Source organism: Microtus oregoni, unplaced genomic scaffold (assembly GCF_018167655.1).
Source record: "Microtus oregoni isolate MIOR12 unplaced genomic scaffold, Mior012 000008F_ref0000371, whole genome shotgun sequence".
Taxonomy (NCBI): domain Eukaryota; kingdom Metazoa; phylum Chordata; class Mammalia; order Rodentia; family Cricetidae; genus Microtus; species Microtus oregoni.
This window is the reverse complement of record NW_024543067.1, coordinates 27,813,041-27,836,127: the sequence shown is the minus strand read 5'-3', so window position 1 is coordinate 27,836,127 and position 23,087 is coordinate 27,813,041. Positions and strand designations below refer to the sequence as shown.

Here is a 23,087-nt window from a genome sequence, read left to right as displayed (position 1 = left end):
ATGGAGAAGTGAAAACTGGAGAGAGAGAGAGAGAGAGAGAGAGAGAGAGAGAGAGAGAGAGAGAGAGAGAGACCCTGTGATGTCTTCAAAAAATCTCCAGCAATACTGAGTGGGAAGATTAAGCCATAAGATTCTTTTTTTAAAGAGAGGCTCATGAAGTTTGGAAGACATGAGAGGCACTGGAAGGCTAAAAGCTATAAGCAAATGTGATTTTTGTGCATTCATTTTATACATTAATGAAATGTTTAAAGAGTCCACAAATATATGGCAAAAAGAACAAGCTGGGCATTGTGGAGCTGGCCTTTAATGTTAGCACTCAGAAGGCAGAAGTAGGTGTTTCTCTAGGAGTCTGAGGCAAGCCTGGTCTAGAAGCTGGTTCTGTGACAGAGTTACACAGTGATACCCTGTCTAAATAATATGTAGAAATAGGCTACAGTAGATTTGTTAGGTTTATTTTGCTATTTATTTATGTCTATGTTCTGTATATGTGTGTGCACACACTCATGTGTAAGAGAAACAAGTTCCCTTAACCTTTGAGCCTCTATATAGGCCCTAAAATAGCTTTTAAATTCTATGCACAAAGAGTCTCCATAAGAGTCACTTGTGATCATGCATAGAGAGAATAGGAAAAAAGAGAAAAACTAATGTTTTAAATTATTTTTTTCATTTTGTGTACCCACCCCAGTTCCCCCTCCACCCACTTCTTGTGGCCCCCACCTCCTTCCCATCCCACTCCCACATCCACTCTTCAGAAGAGGGTAAGGCCTTTCTTGGGGAGTAAACAAAGTCTGGCATAGCAAGTTGAGGCAGAATCAAGCCCCTCTTCACTTCAGTCAACCTCATAGGTTCCAGGAAGTTTCTACAGCACTAGGTTTCCATAACATCCCTGAAATGCCCATCTATTCTGTTGTCTCTCCCCATACTCTTTCACTCCCTCCTCCCCTCCCTCACCTAATGCCTCCTGTTCCCATCCCTACCTTCCCCAAGTTCACCAACAAAACCTCTTCTATTTCTCTTTCCCAGAGAAAGTCATGTGCTCCACTAAACCTCTACTCTTTATTTAACTTCTGTCAATCTCTGGATTGTAGTGTGATTATCCTTTACTTAACAGCTAATATCTACTTATTAGTCAGCAATACCATGTTTGTCTTTCTGGGTCTGGGTTGCCTTGCTCAGGATCATTTTATTCTTCTAATTACATCTACTTGCCTGACATTTTCATGATGTCATTTTTTTTCTAACAGCTGAGTAATATTCCTTTGTGTAAATATACCACATTTTCTTTATCCATACCTCACTTGAGGGGCATCTAGATTGTTTCCAGTTTATGGCTGTTAGGAATAAGGCTGCAAAGAACATAGTTGAGAAAGACCCTTGTGGTAGTATGGGGCCTATTTTGGGAAGATACCCAAGAGTGGTGCTTCTGAATCTTGATGTGGATCAATTCCCAATTTTCTGAGGAAACTCTGTGTTGATTTTAGTGACTATAAAAGTTTGCACCCCACTAGCAAGAGAGAGCATCTTCCCCTTGCTTCACATTTGAATTTTTGATCTTAGACATTCTGATGGTAAAAGATGGACTTTCAAAGTAGTTTTGATATACATTTCCCTGGTGCTAGCTAAGGATGTGAAATATTTCTTTAAGTCTTTCTTGGCTGTTTCAGACATCTATAATGAGAATTTTCCATTTAGGTCTACACCCCATTTTTTAAAATTGCGTTATTTGGTTTGTTGATATCTAATTTCTTGAGTTCTTTATATATTTTGGGTAATAGCACTGAATGGGATATAGAGTTAATGAAAATATTTTCCCATTCTGTAGGCTCTTGTTTTGTCCTAGTGATGGTGTCTTTTGCCTTACTGAAGTTTTTCAGCTTCTTGAGGTCTTATTTATTGTTGATCTTACTGCCTGCATTACAAGTGTTCTGTTCAGGAAGCCATCTCATGTGCCGATCCATTCAAGGCTGTTCTCTACCCTCTCTTCAATTAGGTTCTGAGTACACTGGGTTTATGTTGAGGTTTTTGATCCACTTGTACTTGAGTTTTATGCAGGGTGATAAACATGGATCTATTTTCATTTTCTGCATGCTGCCGTCCAGTTATGTCAGACCCATTGGTTGAAGGTGTTTCTTTTTTTCATTGTGTCTGTCTAGCTTCTTTATCAAAAAATAAAATGTCTATAGGAATGTGGGCTTATGTCTAGGTCTTAGATTTTATTCCATTGATCAATGTGTCTGTTTTTATGCTGATACCATGCAGTTTTTATTACTGTAGCTCCAGAGTAGAAATTAAATCAAGGATGCTGATACCTCCAGAAGTTCTTTTATTGTTCAGGATTGCTTTAGCTATTCTGTTTTTGCTTTTTTTTTAATGAAAAATTAAGTATTGTTCTTTCAAGGTCTCTAAAGAATTGTGTTGGAATTTCAATGGTAATTGTGTTGAACAAGCATTGTGTTGCTTTTGATAGGATGACCATTTTTGATGTGTTAATTCTACCAGTCCGTGAGCATTGGAAATCTCTCCATCTTCTGAAATAAAATTCTTTCTTTAAAGATTTCAAGTTTAAGTCATACAAATCTTTCACTTGCCTCGTTATAGTTACAACAAGACATTTAATATTATTGTTTATGGTTCTTATGAATGGCGTTGTTTACATGTTTTGTTCTCAGTTTGTTTGTCATTTGTAAAAAGGAAGATTATTGATTTTTTTTTGAGTTAATCTTGTATCCAGACTCAGCACTAAAGGTTTTTTATCAATTGTAGGAGTTCGTTGGTAAAATTTTGGGGGGTCACTTATGTATACTATCATATCATCTGTAAATTATGATACTTTGACTGCTACCTTTTCAGTTTCTATCCCCTTGATCTCCTTTGTTTGTCTTTTTGCTCCTGCTAGAACTTCAAGTATTATATTGAATCGATATGAAGAGTAGACAGCCTTCTCGTTCCTGATTTTAGTGAAAATGCTTTGAGTTTCTCTCCATTTAATTTGATGTTAGCTATAGGCTTGCTGTAAATTGCTTTTATTATGTTTAGGTCTGTTCCTTGTGTCCTTGAACTTTCAAGACTTTTATCATGAAGAGGTATTGTATTTTTATGACATCTCATGAGATGATTATGTGGGCTTTTTTTTTCTGTCAGTTTGCTTATATAGTAGATTACATTGACAGATTTTTGCATGTTGAGCCATACATGAGTCTCTGGGGAACAGTCTACTTGATCATAGTGGATGATGGTTTTGATGTGTTTTTTGACTCAGTTTGTGAGTATTTTGCTAAGTATTTTTGCATCTATGTTCATAAGGGAAATTATTTTTCTTTGTATGGTAACTGTTGCCTCACTTCATAAAATGGTTTTGACAATGTTTCTTCTGTTTCTACTTTATAGAATAATTTGAGGAGTATTGGCATTAACTCTTCTTTGAAAGTCTGATAGAATTCTGTGCTAAAATAGTCTGTCTATGGTCTTTTTTGGTTGACTTTTAATACGTCTGTTTCATTAGGAGTTACAGGTCTATTTAAATTTATTTAATTTTGGTAAGGCATGTCTATCATAAAATTTACTTTTTTTTCTTTTAGATTTTCCAATTTTCTGGAGTACAGATCTTTAAAGTATGACCTAATGATTCTTTGAATTTCCTTGATGTCTGTTTTCATGGCCCCCTTTTCTTTTCTGAATTTGTCAATTTGGATATTCTCCCTTTGTCTTTTATTTCTTTATTTCTTTGATTCTTTGCAGTGTTTTCTTTGTTTTCATTTTATTGATTTCAGCTCCCAGTTTGATTATTTCTTTCTGTCTACTCCTCTTGGGTGAGCTTGTTTATTTTTGTTCCATTTTTTTTTTTAAATGACATTTCTCCATGTAGTTCTGGCTATCTGGAACTCACTTTGCAGGCCAGGCTTGCCTCAAACTCACAGAAATCTTCTTGCCTTTTCTCCCAAGGGCTGTGATTAAAGGTATGTGTCACCACCTCCTGGCCTTTCATAAGCTTTTAAGTGTGTTGCTAAGTTGCTACCACCAGGTCTCTGCAATTTCTTTATGGAAGCACTTAGTGCTGTAAACTTTCTTCTTAGCAACACTTCTCATTCTATTCCATGAGTTTAGATATGTTGTGCATTCATCTTTATTGAAGTCTATGAAGTCTATCCTTATTTATTTCTGCCTTGATCCAGCAGTCCTTCAGTAGAGACTTATTACATTTCCGTGAGTTTGTAGGGTTTGTGTTGTTTCTGTTGATGTTGAAATCACATTTTAATCCCTGATTATCTGATTGAATTCAGGGATTATTTTAGCTTTCTTGTATCTTTTGAGACTTGCTTTGTGACTGAGTATGTGATCAATTTGGGAGAAACTTCCAAACTATTAATAATGAAGGTGTATTCTTTTGTGTTGGGGTGAAATGTTCTGAAAATATCTGTTAGGTCCATTTGGTTCATATTATCTGCTAGCTCCAATATTTCCCTGTTTAGATTTGTGCACTGAGGAGAGTAGGATACTGAAGTCTCCCAATGTCAATGGGTGAGGGTCAATGCGTAATTTAAGTTCTATAATGTCTCTTCTACAATTGTTGCTGCCCTTATGTTCCAGGCAAAGATGTTAAGAATTTAAAGATAATCTCAGTGTATTTTTCCTTTGATGTGTAAGAAGTGTCCTTCCATGTCTCTTTTGATTAATTTTGGTTTGAAATCTACTTTGATAGATATTAGAATAGCTGCTCCAGCTTGCTTCTTAGGACCATTTGCTTGAAAAGTCTTTTTCACTCTTTATTCTGGGGTAAAAATCTATCTTTGATATTAAGATGTGTTTCTTGAATGTAGCAGAAGGATAATTCCAGATTTTACATTCATTCTATTAGTCTATATATTTTTATTGAGGTCTTTATCTCTCAATTCCTCAATAACCAACAATTATTAATCCTGTTCATTTGTTGGTGGTGGTGCTATGTGGGTGGGTTAGTGTGTGAATGTGTGTGCGTGCACATGTCCGTGTGCATTCTTTTCTTCTTTTGTGTTTTGATAATGTAAGATTATTTATTTCCTGTGTTTTATGTGTTTAGTTAACCTCCTTGGGCTGGAGTTTTCTTTCTAGTATATTTTATATTCAATATGGCTGGATTTGTAAGTAGATAATGTTTAAATTTGGCTTTATCATGGAATATCTTGTTTTCTCCTTCTATGGTGATTGAAAATTTTGCTGGCTATAGTAGCCTGAGCTGGCATTTGTGGTTCCTCATAGTCTGCAGGACATCTGTCCATGCCCTTCTGACTTTTAGAAGTCCCCATTGAGAATTTAGATGTGTTTCTAATAGGGCTGCCTTTATATGTTACTTGTCCTTTTCCCCATGCAGCTTTTAATATTTTGTGTTGTTCTGTGTATTTTGTGTTTTGATTATTATGTGGTGAGGGGAATTTCTTTTCCAGTCAATCAATTTGGTATTCTGTATGCTTATTGTATCTTTTTTTTAGACCTGGAGTGCATATTTTTGTATTTTATTTTATTTTTTATTGATTTTTATTAAGTTCTACATTTTTCTCTGCTCCCCTTCCTGCCCCTCCCCTCCCCATCAACCCTCTCCCAAGATTCTTGACTGATATATCTATTTCCCCTATAGTTTCTTCAACACCTGAGATTCTTTCTTCTGTCTCTTGTATTCTGTTGGTGATATTGCGTCTCTCATTCCTTTTCACTTTACTAGACTTTCCATTTCCAGAATTCTGTCAACTTGTGCTTTCTTTATTGTTTTTATTTCCATTTTCTGGTATTGAATCCTTTTGCTTATTTTTGTCTACTGTTTCTTGGCCTCTTTTAGTGGATATACTCATTTTCTCCAACTATTTTTATTTTTCCTTCACTTTCTTTGAGGGATGTATTCACTTATTCTTTAAGGACCTCTATTGTCTTCATAAAGTTGATTTAAAGTGCTCTTTCGTGGGCTTCGATCATGTCACAGTATTCAGGGTTTTGCTGTAGTAGGATATCTGGGCTTTGTTGGTGATACGTTGACCTGGCTGCTGTTGATTGTGTTTTTACACTGGTGTCTATGCATCTGGTCTGTGGTGATTGTTACTCTAAGTGATGATTTTTAGGTTTGTCTTTTCTGGATGGCTATTTTGTTCCTTGGTTTCTGCTTCCTCTCAGGTCTTTTGGCTTGTGTGGCCTGTGGTTGAAAAGATAGTCTCAACTCAAGTTAGAGGCTGAACTTTTGGTGGGTAGTGTAGTCTGTCACAGAGCAAGGTGTCTCCGTTCAAGTTGGGGACAGTTCTGGCAGGCTGCTTGGCTTATGATCCAGCTGAAAGTCTCCAACTGGGTTAGAGGTCAGTGTTATAGTCTCCATTATGGACTCTTGTCCTGAAGGGATTGTCCTTTCAAGTTTGGGCCTGGGATATGGCTAACAGAAGGGGCAGAAGATCTGTGAGTAGGGTGAATGACCCACCTGTTCGGGGAGGCCGGGCCTGTGGTTTCCAGAGGGGGTTGTGTGGTGGGGAGAGATGGGTGGATGTGTGAGGTGCTTGCTGGAGCTAAGCCAATCTCCTGGGAGGTTTGGTCAGTGGTTCTGGGTGTAGGGGATGTCTTCATGGAGGTAATCTAGGGAGTGAGAAAGGTCCATGGGTTGGAGGTCTGCCTGCTCTTCTAGTAGGTGTGGCCTCTTCTTTTTCTTTTAAGTTCGAAGATGTACTTGATGCATTTCTGAGTTCATGGTTAGCATATTCTTAAATTTCCCTAGCAATGGTCACTGTGCTAATTTTATAGATGAAGAACCTGGGCAAGGCAGACAGTTAGCTGAAGATCACACTAATGCCAGCTGATAGCACCAAGATTTAAACATGTGGTGGCATTGGTATAAAACCATGTTTTGTTTTCTCCCTTTATTTCTTATGTGATCACCGAGTTGAAGCCCCATGTGGCTTAGATCATGACCAGAAAGCTGAGGACTCAAACTCACCTTTTGAAACACAATGGTAACCATTGAGCGACTATCTTCAGTGCTTTAAGCTTTTTTTTTTCCCTATAAGAAAACATTCTTATATTAAAAAAATGAAAAAAAAAACCCTCTGTCCTCCTGCTCCACCTTTTCTCTTACTGAATACATCCTCTTCTTCCTTAAACTGTATCTTAGCAATTCATGTGGCCACTGTTCTTTGAAGCAATCTCTATAAATCAGAATTGCTCCATTTTTTCTTTAAAGGTCTGCTTCTAATGGAGTAGTTTTTCAGTAAATCTATGTACTGTCTCTAACTGCTGTCTGGGCTTAAAATTCTAAGCAATCACTAAAGGCAATGTTTTCCTACTTTAAAAACTGTAATAGTCTCTCCTGTGGCCCAAGAAATTATGTATTTTTTGTCACTTATAGTTCTTAGGAATCTTGTGATTGTACAAAGAAATCACTGTGAAAATCACTAGAATTAATGAGAAAATAGAAGAGGAATAATGGCTGAAAAGTTAAATAACTGTGGAGCGCACATGGCTGAGAGCACACAGAGCTCATCTCAACATCTCAACAGTCAATTACAAGTAAGGAGTCTTGCCATGTTTTGATTTGAAGAGTAAACACCCTGGGGACAGAAAAATGTTAAAGATTAAAGTGTGTGGAAGCTCACTGAGGGAAAGCCAGTTTACAAAACTGAAGTCAGGGCTGAGGAGATGATTGATAATACTTGCTACTCTGGCAGAAGACCCAAGTTCATTTCCTAGCACCCAGTTGCAATGGTAACTCAGAGCTACCTGTAACTCTAGTACCTGTGTGTAGAAGGAGGCTGCTATTTAGTTCCTGGCAGCTTAGCCCTGAAATAATCACACAGAAACTGTATTGTTTAAATCACTGCTTGGCCCATTAGCTCTAGCTTCTTATTGGTTAACTCTTACATTATAATTTAACCTATCTCCATTGATCTGTGCATCACAATGAGGTTGTGGTCTACCAGCAAAGTTTCAGCACGTCTGTCTCCAGTGGCGGCTCCATGGCTTCTCTCTGACTTCACTCTTCTTCCTCCCAGCATTCAGTTCTGTCTTCCCTGCCTACTTCTTCTCCACTCTGCCATAGGCTCAAGTCAGCTTTCTTTATTAACCCATCATGTTTACAGCATACAGAGGATAATCCCACATCACCTGTGTGCATATGCAGAAAACATACATGCTTGTGATCACGCCCCCCCAACACAATTCGTTAATTCTAGTAAAAAAAAAAATAAAGAAATTCAACCAAATTTCTGATCAAGCAATAAAAGTAAGTGAGAAATAAGTAAGAGTTGATTCAGCATCATGGTTGACACTACTCAGACCTGTTGTTTCTGTATTACACATATGAAATGACATATGCATTTGACAGAACATGGTTACTGCATTCGATCCAGGAGCCACTTGGTTATTTTAGATATATCTATATTTTCAAGTTACATTGCACTTATTCATTTACTTTTTCAAATTGAAAATCAAATTTTTTTTACAAGTTTTCCTCCATCATCTTCTCCCAGATCTTCCCCAACTCCCACATTTTCTTTTCAATGAGCTTCTTAATTGCTAAAGAACCCTATGTTGTTTAACAATACACATTGCCATATTGTCTAGTTCACTAATAAAGGTGGATAATAATTTGACAAATTTAACTGTATGGGGACTGTGACATAAACAAAATTTTAAAAATTCAAAACAACTTATATTTTTAACAGAGAAGTTGCCTTCAGAACATTCAAAAATTTTGAACATGTCTTGTACTGTTCCTTTTATTTCTATAACTTCATCATTTTTATATTTCTTCAAGGAATTTATCTTCAGTGACTAGGCCAAATCGTCATGCTATGTGAATTTGAGTGAATGGTAATTTGAAGATGTATTATAGTGATCACACATCGGCAGAGATTAATATGAGTTTATGGTTAGATTTTTTTCTGGAGCAGGTGAGCCATGGGGACAAACTCTTGAAGAGAAAATAAACTATTTCATATTTCCTTGATGAAGAGACAGCACCTACTACTCCAGTGTGGTGCCAGGACAAACAAATTACTTGTGATAAAAGCGTTAAAGAGTTGCATGAAGTATTAATGGCTGCTAGCTAAGCTGTGAGAACACCAATGTCCAAAAAATGACATCGAGAGTACAAAGTTGAGGGACAATCTTGTTAGAATATCAGTTCATTTTTATTGTAATTGCCTACTGCACCTGTAGAGTAAATGTAAACTCCCCCAGAGTTTCATATATGGAATTTAAAATTTAGGCAAATCATAGTTCTTAGTGAATTTTTTTCTTTTCTCTACTCAGAAGAGAGATGTATCTCAAAGCTTATATTTCTTTCTGTTAATAGTTACATTATAGTAATTATTCAAGTGTATACAATAAAATTTGCTTAGTATAAAAAATTAAAAGTAAATATTTTAAAATTTCATTGTCAATAAAATTGCTGAGTATTTAGATCATTTGCTTGGTGAACTTACTTTTGTTCTCAATATACACAAAAATGTTAATAGTCACTGTAAATGTATATAATGAGAAACAACTTTTAAATGATGGTAACATTTTACTAACTGCACACAAGAAAATGGGAAAACTTTATTGGACTTTATATTTATGGAACCCTATTTTCCTGTTTTTGAATTTTACCCAAGTCTATAAGTCATCTCATAGACTCATGTGCACACAAGAATCTTATGTTGTTCTTTCGCTTTATGGGATTTTGCTGATTACCTATTTGCAGAACTCTCTTATCCCTGCCGACATCAACATTCCAGGCATACTGCTGCTGTCCCTCATTATCTGGAAAACCTGGCTTATATGTTGTGTCTCTGTCTTCATAGCAGCACAACATCAACAGGGAAACAATGCACAGGTGAAACTAGGCAAAGAATACGATGCTTGGCCTCTGTTGTTTCCAGTCTCACTTTCCAGTTCTGCGTTGAAGTATGTATCTGAGGGTACAAAGGGGATCAGTTGTAAGTCAGTCTGTATCAGACAGCACATCCATGCTTTGCTGTGCTGTTTTGGTACTAGCTTCCATCCCCTGGGAACATGCCTTCAATAACTCACATTCAAAGGAACCATTTTTTTTTAACTCTATGTCTGAGAGTCTGATGCTGTTACCAATATGCCCTCTAGTGCTCTGATCTATGAGAGAATAAACTTTTTCATCATTTTGGTGCTGCCCAGTGGATGCACTTCACAGTTTTGCATAGTTCTCCACATATATACACCTTAAACTAAAATTTTCACAGTTTTATAAGCATATCCAGTCATAAGTCCTGATAATATTCTAGAAAACAGATTTTAAGATATTGATACAGGATTGGAATATATAAGGTTTACCAGTGCCTTGTGGGAAATGTTGAGTGGTTGCTTTTTAATGTGAAGTTCAAAGCCTAAACTGAACCTGTGCTTCTAACTATTGTACACTTTGGAATAAATGCTGGACCCAGACCTGGCATCATTTAGAGTTTACCATAAATAGTTTCAAAACCCCTTAGCAAAGCAAGAAATCTGGGTCATGTTTTTAAAAGAGTAACCAGTGACCTTTACATCTAGACATAAGGCTTCTGGGATACAAGTAGCCTCTATGGTGTGAAGTGTCTGCAGAGAAAATCAGAATAACTAATGTCACTTAACTTGTATAGTCACATGAAACCCTGAGCCTAGCTAGAATTCACCAGCTCAGAGCTTTGTAACTTGTGGATCATGAATAATGCCAACTTGCAACTGTTTTTGTTATAAATGTCCCTTTCTTATCTTCTATTTGGCTAACATTGTTTTTAATTACGTGCACATAAAATTTTATTTTGTCTTGGTGACATATTATAATTTTAAAGTATAATTCTACTTCTTTTTGACTTTAGGTAATAAGCATAATAAAAATGCATGTCTTACAACCTTAAAGAGAATTAGTTCTTTGTTTTACTCAGTCAAGGTAACTAAATGCAATGTCACAATGAAGTCTGCTTTGTATTGGGGTAATTTTATGTTTAAAGCAGATGGAATTTCTCTCCTGCATACCTTACAACATATTTTAAAATATCTTGATTCTCTTAGGATTAGTGATGAATAGGACACCTGTCTTGTTTTTGTTCCTCTTAGGCTATTTGCTGCTGACTGTATTTATTGGAAAGAAACTTTTGACACTTTCAGAGATTAAATCCCATTGTACAAAGTACAAGATGGATATCCATTGTTTCGATGTATTAGGACATTTCTTGTGAGCCAATGCTGCCTTTGTAAAACAGTTCCTTCAGGTTGGACACACACCTAATTGGTTCAATTCTCCTGGGCATTAACATATCAAACAACATCACCATCTCTTATTATTTTTTTTATGAAAACTGAAAGTAAAACTCAAAAACCAGAGTACAATAGTTGACACAATATGGCCTAATGATAAAGGGTAACTTTTTGATGATTGAGGCAAATTCGACTTTGTCCTTCAACACTGTGATATTATCACCTGGCTTACCCACTCTTTTCAATGTTGAAGAGGATTAAAGTAATAATGAAAACTATTGGGCCCATTTCTTAAGGATTAACCTTTAGTGCATTATCTCATCTTCCCTACATGGACCTGAACCCTCAGTTCAGGTTAGAGATAAGTAGACTAAGCTTTAATAAAGCTATATATCCTGCTCAAAAATCTCACAATTAGAAGACAGTAAGAGGGCTCTGAAATTCTGATCTTTATGACACTAAAGCCAAAGAACTTCCTCACCATGATGTCTTCACATATGTATGTAGTAAAGTTAGGGAAAAGGAATTAAGTGAAAAAAATGTGTAATATGCAACTCATATTAAACTCTCTTACAAACCTTTCCCGATCCCTTATTATATCCCATAATACCTAAGCAGTGCTTTGTGTGTAATGATTTGCTGCTATTTTGTAAAACTTGTATATATGAGTGCATGTGCCTCTGTACATGAGCCTATATCTGATTGCCAGATGAGACATTCTGATGTACTTCCTCAGGAACCTTCTTATTTTGAGACATAATCACCCACTGTCCTGGCCTGTACTCATCAAGTAGACCTGTCTGCTTGACCAGGGAGCTCCACTTGTCTGTTCCTCCCCAGCATGTGGGATTACAAACCATGCCACATGAATTCTGGTACTTAATTCTTTATTCATGAAAAGCAAGAACTCTGTTGACAGCGAGCTACCCACTCCTATCATTATGCTTGTCCCATGATGGTCTTTATTACAAACCCACCATAAATCTAGCCACCAAAATGGTCTTTATATATACCCCATTTAGCAGTTCAAGCTACCAAACCAAATTCTCAGAAAATGCCAATTAACTATGTCCATGCAGAGACACTGAAGAAGAGTACATGTAAGATTGTTAATAACCTGAAATACCTCCAATTGTAATGTCCCTCCAATATCTAAGGATCCATGTAACTGATTCAGTAGAACAAATCAAGTCCATGACTATACTAATAAACTTTCAATGCAAATTAAAATATGGAAGCCAATCCACATTTGTGCTAAAAATTTAACAAGTTCTACATACCTGTATAAATATAGCTAGTCACAACTATTCACATATTTGATAAGTATTTACTGTTCAACTATAGAACAGGCATTGACTTTGTGAAAATACAGTGTTGAAAATAAATATGGATTTTATTTTTCCAAAAGTACTTGACACGACTAAAGGTGACATTTTCTGTTATAGCAATGATACTCATCAGTATCATAAATACTGCTTTTTGGGGTCAAGAGCTGGCTCAATGATTAAGAGCACTGAGTACTCTCACAAAGGACTCCAGTTCTGTTCCCAGTTTCCACATTACACAACTCACAACTGCCTTCAACTCCAGTTCCAGAGGACCCCCTCCTTGACTCCTTATGCGATGCACACATTCACACATCTATTATGCACGTAAGATTTACATGCATATACATAGTTTAATATAATATTTTAAAAGGTGTTTCTTATTAATTTCTGTTGTTCCTTATGTTCTATTGCAAGGAGTACTGGAGAGTCTCTGAAGTTTCTTTTGTGATATTAATAAGTTAAGAATTCAGTGTGATTGTATCAACTCCATGAATAAAACTATCTTAGAAAATTTTTAACTAATATTTTTGCCACTAACTTACTATTGTCATATATTATCATATTCAAGTATCTTTACTTAATTAAATCATTATGAGTGGTTGTCATATTGGGCAATGGAATTAAAATAAATGTTATAATTAGAAATATTAAACTACTTCTAGTATGTACTTCAGTTGTATCAGTAAAAATTAATGTAAAATTCAAAAGTATGTCAAATTGAAAATACAAAATTTAACCATTAGAATTGAAAGTTATACTTTTCAATAAACCAAATTCTAGTTATTTGACAAATATTGTTAAATCTTACACTATGGGAGTAGGCAGAAGAAGGCAAAGTCAGAGCCTTTTGTTAATGCTTACAATTACCTGAAACTTCATATACAGAATAAAGTTGAAGGAAGCATAAAAATAACAAAGTTGCTGGCTTTCGAGTCTCCCCTTTAGTGTATGACAGGGATAGAGAAGCTGCATTCTTGGAGGAGAGTGCTATTATTAATTGAGCCAGTTAACTACACTGATGCTGTTTGCATGATGTTCTTTCTAAATTCTTAACCCATAGTTTCTCTATGCATACAAGTCATGAGAAAGAATAAGGGCTATTTCTCAAATTGCAGCTATATTAGAAAATTCTAAAATGAATCACATATGATTGCTCTCTGAGATTGTTTTCAAGGACTGGGGAGTTCAGTACATGGTTTTATTCCCTGTTCTGATAGCTCGTTTTTTTTTTTTTTCCATCAATGCAATACTGCTTTGAGCTATGAGCATCCTCACCCATATGGAAATGCCGGTTTTCATACCCCATGGATGTGGAAATCTGTCATTTAAGTAATGATTTTCTTTGTCAAGGGAGCAAAGAGAAGAATATCAACTTTGGCACTGAATAAATTGCAGAACAGCGTTGAAGGTTTGCAATGTGTGAAACTATAAACCCGAACCCTCAGTTACAAGAAAGGCAGGGCCTACCTGCATTTTCCCAACCACCACATTTAAGAAATGAAATTTTCAATGCCGATCTAACACTATGAGTTCCGTTGCTCATGATAACAATATCTCCTTGTGATGATTTAATTAAGGGAAGATATGAAAATGGGCTAAAGTAGTGGCAAAAGTTTTAAAAGATAACTCCAGGATTGTTTTCTTTCATGGAGTTGATATTATCACATTAGATGATGAACTTATTAAGAATCAGGAACCCACAAAAGAATAAAAAAAAAATCCTCCTGAGTTAGATTAAATGGGAATATATGTCCAGGACTCAGAGTTGTTAAAGATACACATAAACTTCTTAAAGTAAGTTTGTTTTAACTACTTAAAATGTGTGTGTCCATGTGTCTGTGTGTGTGTACCATGAAGCTTCAACACTTGGACATACAATATGTTAAGTTAGGTAAAGGACAACTCATAACTTCTTCATAGAATAAGTTAACTTTTCTAATTTAAAAAATAGGTGTTTGGGTTATTTTTCTGCATATATATATATATATATATATATATATATATATCTGCACTACTTCTTTTCCTAGTGTCTGGAGAGGACAGAGCAGGTATTGGATCTCCTAGGACTGGAGATGTAAATAATATGAGCTGTCATGAGGATGCTGAGAATCAAATTTTCCAGGAGGTGCAGCCAGTGCTCTTGACCAGTGAGCTTTTTTCCAGTCCCAATTTTCTAGATTTTGTTAGTACTACATTAAAATACCATTTATACTCGGTGTGCTAAGTAGCACATGAGAAATTCTTATTTCTCTTTGTACAGCATCGTGCAAATGAATCACTTTTCACTCATCATGCCGCAATTCTAGCTCAACCTTCTCCCAGTCTCCTGTAACTACCACTCTGTTCCCAGCCTCTACTTCTCCTGTTTGGATCCCACACATGAGTACATGAGTTGTACTTGACCTTCTGTGCCTATTTTTACTTCCCTTACCATCAAGACCTCCAGTTCTGCACATGTTATCACAGATGACAGTGGCTGAATGGTATTCCAGCATTTATTCACGCTGTCTATTTCTGTCCACATATCACCTGATGGGAACTTAGTTAGCTTCCATCTCTCTGCTGCAGCGTATCACACTCCTTGAATGTGCAGGTATCTCTTCATATCATTCCCTTTCTTTGAACATCATCTAGTTTTCCCTACTGTGAGATGTTGCCAGTGAGTTTTACTTGGTGCCTGGAGTTCACAATTCCAGCAGCAGCATGTAAGTGTTCGTGTTCCTTTCTCCAAAGCCTCAGCAGTTCCATGCGCATGAAGTCCCCACAGCAGGCCAGAAGAGGGGTCATCTCTGTTGGAACAGGAGTAAAGATGGTTGTGAACTACGGTGTGGGTGCTGAGAATCTAACCTCAGTCCTACACATGTGCAAGTGCTCTTAACTGCTGAGCCATCTCTCCGGGTCTATTGTTCTTTGCTGATGATTAGGCTGAACGTTTTTGTTTGTAATGCTTGGATGTTTGGATGTCTTCTTTTGATAAACACCTGTTCAGATCTACAGTTGCCTTTGCTGTTTGTCTGGCTTGTTCATGAGTTCTTTCTTTTAAAATTTTGATGTATAAATTCTTTATCAGATGTATAGGTTGCACATATTTTCTTTATAAACCGTGCATTAGTTCTCTTTATTGCATGCTTCTCTGAATAGAAACTTTCAAGTCTGTGTCTAACCTTTGCTTTTATTTCCTGACCTTTGCAGAATAATCTCAGAACAGACAAACAAAAGGTCCACAGCAGCTTCCAAGGCTTATCACTGGTGCTTCAGTGATTCGGCTAAGGCTTCAGTTAACTCAAGACTCGTTTCTATGACAGGTGACAGGCAGGGTCTATTTTCAGTGTCCCGTGTATGAATACATAGCATTCCCAGCATCATTTACTGAAAAGGTTGTTCTTTCTCAGTGCCTGTCCTAGAACTTTTGCTATAAATGGACTATAAATGTGTTCATTTATGTCTAGACTCTGCTCTGTCCCATTCATCGGTATATGTGCTGATGTCAAGATCGTTTTATAAGTATGCATTTGTCTTGCATTTTAAATCAAGTTACAACAGGTCATTCAAGAATGCTTCTGCTATTTATGGTCATATAAACTTTGTGAATGCTGCTTTAGATCTTTGATGTGTACCATTGTTACTTTGTACTGACTTTAAATCACTTTGGACGATGTTGATGTCTTATCAATGTGCATACTTCCAATCCATAAATGTGGAATGCATTGTCATTTCTTAGCATCTCGATCATTCTCTTTCATCAATGTCATAACTGTCAAAGCATGGATACTTTACTAAATAGTATATACTTATTGTAGGTATTTCACTTCTGAACTTCTTAGATTGTATTTCAAATAATTTGCAATTGGTACATTGCAAAGATGAATTAATTTGTTCTAATAGTGTTTGAGTGAAATTTGAGAGGTTTCTGAATAAAAGATAATACTATCCATATATAAACAAAATGTTATTTCTCACAAATTGAATGGCTTGGAGCTCTGAATAGAGTTCTGGGACAGTGGAATCTCTTAGGAGCAGCAGTTCTTGAAATCTTCTCTTCTTTAAGACTTTAGGAAGAGAGACTCTTTGGATTTTCAGTACAATATTAACTTGAGGACTTTTGTATAAATACCTTTATCATGCTGAGCTATTCCTCCTAGATCTTGTGTATGTGTGTGTGTGTGTGTGTGTGAGAGAGAGAGAGAAAGAGAGAGAGAGAGAGAGAGAGAGAGAATGTTGTGGTATGTGTGTGGTGTGTATGTGTGTCTGTGTGTATCTGTGTGTGTCTGTGTATCTTCATATCATGGAAATCTATTTTAAAGCCTAGAAACCTGAGTGTGTCAGCATTAAGGATGAATATTTGGGTTAGTAGAAAGAAGGAGTTGAGATAAAGCACATCCATCAAGCAATGATCTGAATGTGTTAAACTCCTAATGAACTAGAACAACTTTTGAATTCAACATAAACAGACAAAAAGTCTCCAAAAGGAAACCAAAAGCCTGGGTCTATAAGGAAATTCATTATTATCCGAAAAGACATCTTTGGAAATGGGAAAGTCATGGCTAACCAGTTAGTCTCAATATATTCTGAAATAAAACATGATACTGAAATGTTATTATTTAATAAATCAATACATATTTTTCTTTTTAAAGAGTTAGGCACAGAGTACACAACACAGTAGCACATAAAGTAAAGGCTAAAGCCATAAGGTGTTTCTGGTATCCCTAAATTGTTTTATGTCCCAGACTATAACATCTCCTTAAATTAGCTGTATTCTTCTTTATTGTGAAAGTAAAATTTGAAGAGACTTTAAGTAAATGTTAATAGATAATAAAAAGCCTTAGTGGAGAAAGTAAACAGGGATCTTAAAAGATGTTTGACTTCCACTTAGTGTTTCTATTTTGGGCACAGGCCGGAAGTCTAGCCCAGTTTCAGGGTGTCAGCTGGGCTATCCTGCAGTGCTCTTCCTTCTGTCCCCTTTGTCACTGTCAACTGCTTAGCTCTGTGAAAAAGAAAACTGCAGTAATAAATCATCATTTTTGAGCCCCTAAATTCCCATTTAATTTTGAGATGTTAAAAGTGTCAATTTTATGTACCAGTGTTCTCGACTCAAAATACTTTGCAAACCATTGACTCAAAAAGTTTCGATCATTGTAAGAAATAGTGATTCTTTTAGTGACTGCTTTTAATTGCTCATTACTCTCTGCACCTTTAAATTTCAAATAGTAAGCAAAAATTTGAGAAACTTCAGTAAAGTTCTATGGAATACATACGGTTGAAAGACTAAACTTCTGTGAATTATGTGTGAATAACAAATTAAATTTGTACTGGGTTATTAGGTAGAGGGGCCGCATCCTCAGATGGGGAAGTCCTTGCAGTTAGTGTTTCATTAGAATGGTGTGCATATAACTTATACTTTATGCATGGGCTTAATCATTGTAAGTCCACTTGACTATTTCTAATGATTTTTTTTTTACTTGAAAATAGAGTTTTTTCATTCAATATATTCTGATTATGGAGTGGCTCCCAGAATCACCCCACTTTGTCACCTATTCAAATCCATATCCTTTCTTTCTCTGTCTTATTAAAACACAATCAAGAATCTAAGTAAGGGGCTGGAGAGATGGCTCAGTGGTTAAGAGCATTGCCTGCTCTTCCAAAGTTCCTGAGTTCAATTCCCAGCAACCACATGGTGGCTCACAACCATCTGTAAAGAGGTCTGGCACCCTCTTCTGGCCTTCAGGCATACAGACAGAATATTGTATACATAATAAATAAATAAATAAATATTTCAAAAAAAGAATCTAAGTAATTATTAATGGAAATAATAATAATTGCATAAAATAAAAACAAAGAAACCAGAATAGGACAAGATTAACACACATTATCACTCACAAAAATCTGATTAAAGATAAATAAATAAAACTATAATGTATAAGCAAAAGATCTGTAAGGTTTAAAAACCCTTCAAAGATACCAGTAAGTTGCTGAGTTTGCCTTGTATTGATCATTTGCTGCTGGAAGTGGAGCCTTCCCTTATGTCTGCTTTGTACAGCAAACTAAGTATTCCTTTGCAATCATTGTCAATTGGGTTCTGCATTAGGGATGGAGGCTTGTGCCCATTTTATTTTTCCTTTAAGAACTGGGACTGCCTCTGGGTAATACCTATGTAGGTCCTGTGCATGTTGCCACAGTCTCTGTGTGTACATGTATGTGTCATCCCTGCTCTGTCCATAAGGCCTTATGTGTTCTCCATCCCCTCTGGCTTTTACAGTATTTCTGCTTCCCCTTCTACAGAGTTCCCTGAGCCCCGAGGGGAGGCAATTGATGGAGACAGCTTGTTTAGGGCTGAGTGTTCCAAGATCTCTCACTCTCTGTGTATTTTCTAGCTGTGGACCCCAGTATTCGTTTCCGTCTACTGCAGGAGGGAGCTTCTGCTTAGACATCTAATGATCTATAAGTACAGCAGAATGCACGAGGACTCCCTTTAGTCCAACATTTATTAAGCACAACAATACTACTCATTTTTTTTCCCACTAGATCTTGTTCTATCTAGTCTCAGGTTCTTGGCCACCAGAATGGTGTCAGGCATGAGTTCCAAAATATGGCATTAACTTCATTCCTAATAGATAATGGTTGGTTATTCCAACAACTTTGTGAGACTATTGCGCTAGCATATCATGGAGGTAGATCATCATTTTACATCATGGATTTTGTAGCTGGGTTCGTGTGCATTTACTTTTCTCCTCTGTAATTTACAGAATACTTTCAGTACATGAACACTAGCAAGTGGGAGTAAAGGCTCTGGGTAGGCACCAGTTTGTCTTCTCTGTGTTCAGTGGCTTCTGAAGGCATTATCTTCTGCAGTAGGATTTACCATCAGTTTATGGAGAGCAACTAATACCCTTAGTGACAGCATGGGTTATTGGGGGTGTTCTGTAGGGTCCCTTTGGCCAATAACTTGATTAGATATAATTAAATTACAATGTTGGGGCTTTCATTTAAGGAATAGTGATGTCGGTTGGGACTATGTCTCCCCCAGTATTTTTAAATTTGCTTGAGCATCTGGAAATGTTGACTCAAGGTCAGGTTCCCCATTTTGAACTAGGTAGAAGAGGAGATGGGAACTGACTTTTAACAATCCATGATAGGATAAAGAAAGAACAGAGGGTGATTGAAGAGGAAAACAGCAAAAGACAATATAAAGTGAATCCTCTTAATTCCAAAGGTAGATTATAATAACTTGTTGGTTATTTTAAAACCTTAATTAGCTTGCCTTGTTAAACAAGTAATGCAAAACAAAGGTTGTAGGATCTTTTCCTCCAGTTATAACATAGGTGAGTTTGAAGCCAGCTGAGATTTCAATGGCCCTGTCTCAAATTTGAAAAGCTTCCTTTTTGAGTCCACATTGTGTAGCTGACATTATATGAGCTTGAGGGGTCATGGTTAAGGCCCCAGTTTAACTGTGTCCACATCTCCAAAGAACATTGATTTTATCATTGTCCCATCTAGAGACAGAAATGTATGTTCTCTCCTACACTGCTCAGTTACTTAAAGCTAAATCCTTAATATTTGTCTTTTCTTGCTTATTATTATTGATCTTTTTCTTAGTTCTTCTATAATATTTTTATTTTTAATGTATGTTTAGTTATATGTGGTGTGTGTGTGTGTGTGTGTGTGTGCACATGCTTGTGAATGTAGGTGTCCAGATGAGGCCAGAGAAGTGTCAGATACCCTGGAGCCTGAGTTCCAGGCAGTTATGAGCCACTCAATGTGTGCTCTAGGAACTTACTTGGGTCACTGCAAGAATAAGTGTTATTGCCTGCTGAGTGTGTCCCTGCACTCTTCTGCCATGTTCTCTGCATTATCAAGAGTCTGTGGCTCCTCAAAATCATCATTGCCACTGTCACTCAAAAGCAATGTCTTCTGTGACTACTAAACCAATGTCCTGTCATTGTCATTTTAGTCCTGCTCCTTATCACTAATTTGCCCCGTTTTCCCATTCATTCTGGAGTTGGAGATACTGTCTGATTCCCAGGCTCTCCTTTAGCCTGACCACTCTCCAGCTCAGTGAGGGTGCTTTAGTTCTTTTCTTTTCTCCACTGCCATTTTTCTTCCATTCATTAACCTTAACTTCGTCTTCCTTTTAATCTTGCTTTCTCACATTCAGATGGATAGGTCAATGAAATTGTGACATTTCCTTTTCTCATTGGTATGTTGTCTGGTCTAAGGTAATTCACAACCAATATGTGATGGACAAACCGGTAATAAACAAAATTCCAGCTGCCTCCTAAATAGCGAAGTCTGTTTGCATCAGCAGGATTAAGTACACATCTCCCATATTTTCCATTGTGTTCTATTCTGCCGTCTCTTTAAACTCCTTCGTAGGTTTCAGTAGCCTATTTGCTACATCAACCCATGAAGTTGGGGTAGAAGAACAATGAATTATCTCTTAAATTTTCACCTTCTGTGTTACCACAATGCTGACTATTAAGCATTTGTTTAATGAACTTCACAATTAAAGGGAAAATGGGTAAATTCACAACATCTCTGAGGGTTGTGTGACTTTCCGCAGGTATAAACCAGAATCACTTTTTTAATATAATATATTAGATTATTTGAGGATCAAGTGTGTGTGGATTGGATCCAAAGAATGTCTATTCTTTGTAGTTTGAGCTTTGTCTGTTAGTGATCTGTATTATTCAACAACTGAATTCTGTGTGTTTTCAGAGATCATCTACAGCTGGGTCTTTAACGAGTTCCCCTCCTTTGTGGCGGAGGACAGTCGGAGGTTCATATCTCAAGAGACAGGCAACCTTTATATATCGAAAGTGCAACCATCAGATGTTGGCAGCTATATCTGTCTGGTGAAAAATGCCGTGACGAATGCGCGAGTGCTCAGTCCTCCGACACCGCTCACTCTGCGGAATGATGGTGAGTTACCTGGCATGGATTTAAATGATCAGCATTTCATATGTATATCCAAAGATGGACTATTCCTAATTTTCTCAGAAATTGACCTAAGTGCAAATAAACTAAAACAGAACTACCTTATTTATAATTTCTTCCCTTTAATCTGGGTTTATGCATGCCTCAAAATAGAAATTTTGAGATGAGTGATGGGAAGATGGCTCAGTGCATAAAATGTTTGCACTCTTCAGGACCTGGGTTCAAATCCCAAGTACCTGTGTATACAGTCAGACATAGCATGCCTATAAGGCCAGCATGGAGGAGAGACAAGAGGATCTCTGGAGCATGCTAGCCAACCAAGCTGAATCAGTCAGGTGCAAAGAAGATTGCCTCAGAAAGTAGGTAGAGAGTAATTGAGGAAGACACACAAACACACACACACACACACACACACACACACACACACACACAGAGAGAGAGAGAGAGAGAGAGAGAGAGAGAGGATTCATAGATTATAAATACTTAGAATAGTACTCAAAAATTAGAATGTGAGCATCTGGAAAGAAGAGGCTCATGAGCTCCACAGTTCTTTTCTTACTCCTTAGTGTCTGTCTGGAACATATGTGTATGAACTGTATGAATTTTATGGCTTCAGTTTTCATTGCATTTGTAGTTCATCTGTCTTCAAATTCAGTCTTAAGCTTTTAATATTTTATTGTACAATTATAATTGTTATTACTTTTCCAATAATAGGAACAGTTGTAACTTCAACTCTTCAGTGCAGTGCAGGCAGGTGTAATGATGCTATAATTATAGGAATCGCCATCTATCCACAGGATCTTCACACTTAAACACCTCATTTGTATTTATAGACATTTACAGTTAGGCATTGCATTAGCACAGCCAAGTGCTCTATTATAGGTGATATATGGCATGCAGATTGCTCTGCTGTGCAACAAAAATTACCCATTAAGACATTATTAAGAAGTGAACGTAAGAATGAGAATTCTGATTGATTTTGAAGTATTAAAAAACTACACTTCAACACTTTCATAGTTCTTCTGTATGCTCTTTCCCCATGAGACAGTCTTGCTTAGCAGAGGCTAGCTGTAAACTGTTGTCCTCTTCCTCCCGTCCCCTTAAGTGCTGTCAGTATGTACAACCACACCCAACTTTTAAAATTCTTTCTTAAAAAATATATACTCTTTTGATGATTTGAATGATTATGATCCCCATAGGATCATATATTTGAATGCTTGATCATCAGGGAGTGAAATCATTTAGAAGGATTACAAAATTTAGAAGGTGTTGGCCTTGGAGGAAATATGTCACTGAGGGTGGGCTTTGAGGTTTCAAAATCCAAGGCCAGGTCTAGTCCCTTATCCTCTCTCTGGGCCTGTAAACCCAAATGTAGCTCTCAACCACTGCTCCAGTACTATCTATGCTGCCATGCTCTCTGCTGTAATGAGGATTTCAGAGGACAAAACCTCGGAAATTATAAGCAAGCCCCCATTTAATGCTTTCTATCATAATAATTGCCATGGTTATATACTCATGGCATCTCTTCATAACAGTAGGACACTAAAATACTTTCCAAATACATTGTTGGAGTTGTGCTCTACCATAAGACATATGCAAAGGGATAACCATGTCAATTTAAATTAAAAAAAA

At 36.7% G+C, this 23,087-nt stretch overlaps 1 protein-coding gene across 2 annotated transcripts in view; it reads left to right on the top strand.

Annotated features, from left to right (window-relative positions):
* The window catches only part of Cntn5 (contactin 5), a 1,138,775-nt gene that overhangs the window by 796,985 nt on the left and 318,703 nt on the right, over window positions 1-23,087 (top strand). For both annotated transcript variants that reach the window (XM_041657731.1, XM_041657730.1), the window contains one exon: window positions 21,237-21,440. In XM_041657731.1, coding sequence (XP_041513665.1) covers window positions 21,237-21,440 — 204 coding nt within the window. The remainder of the gene's footprint in view (window positions 1-21,236; window positions 21,441-23,087) is intronic.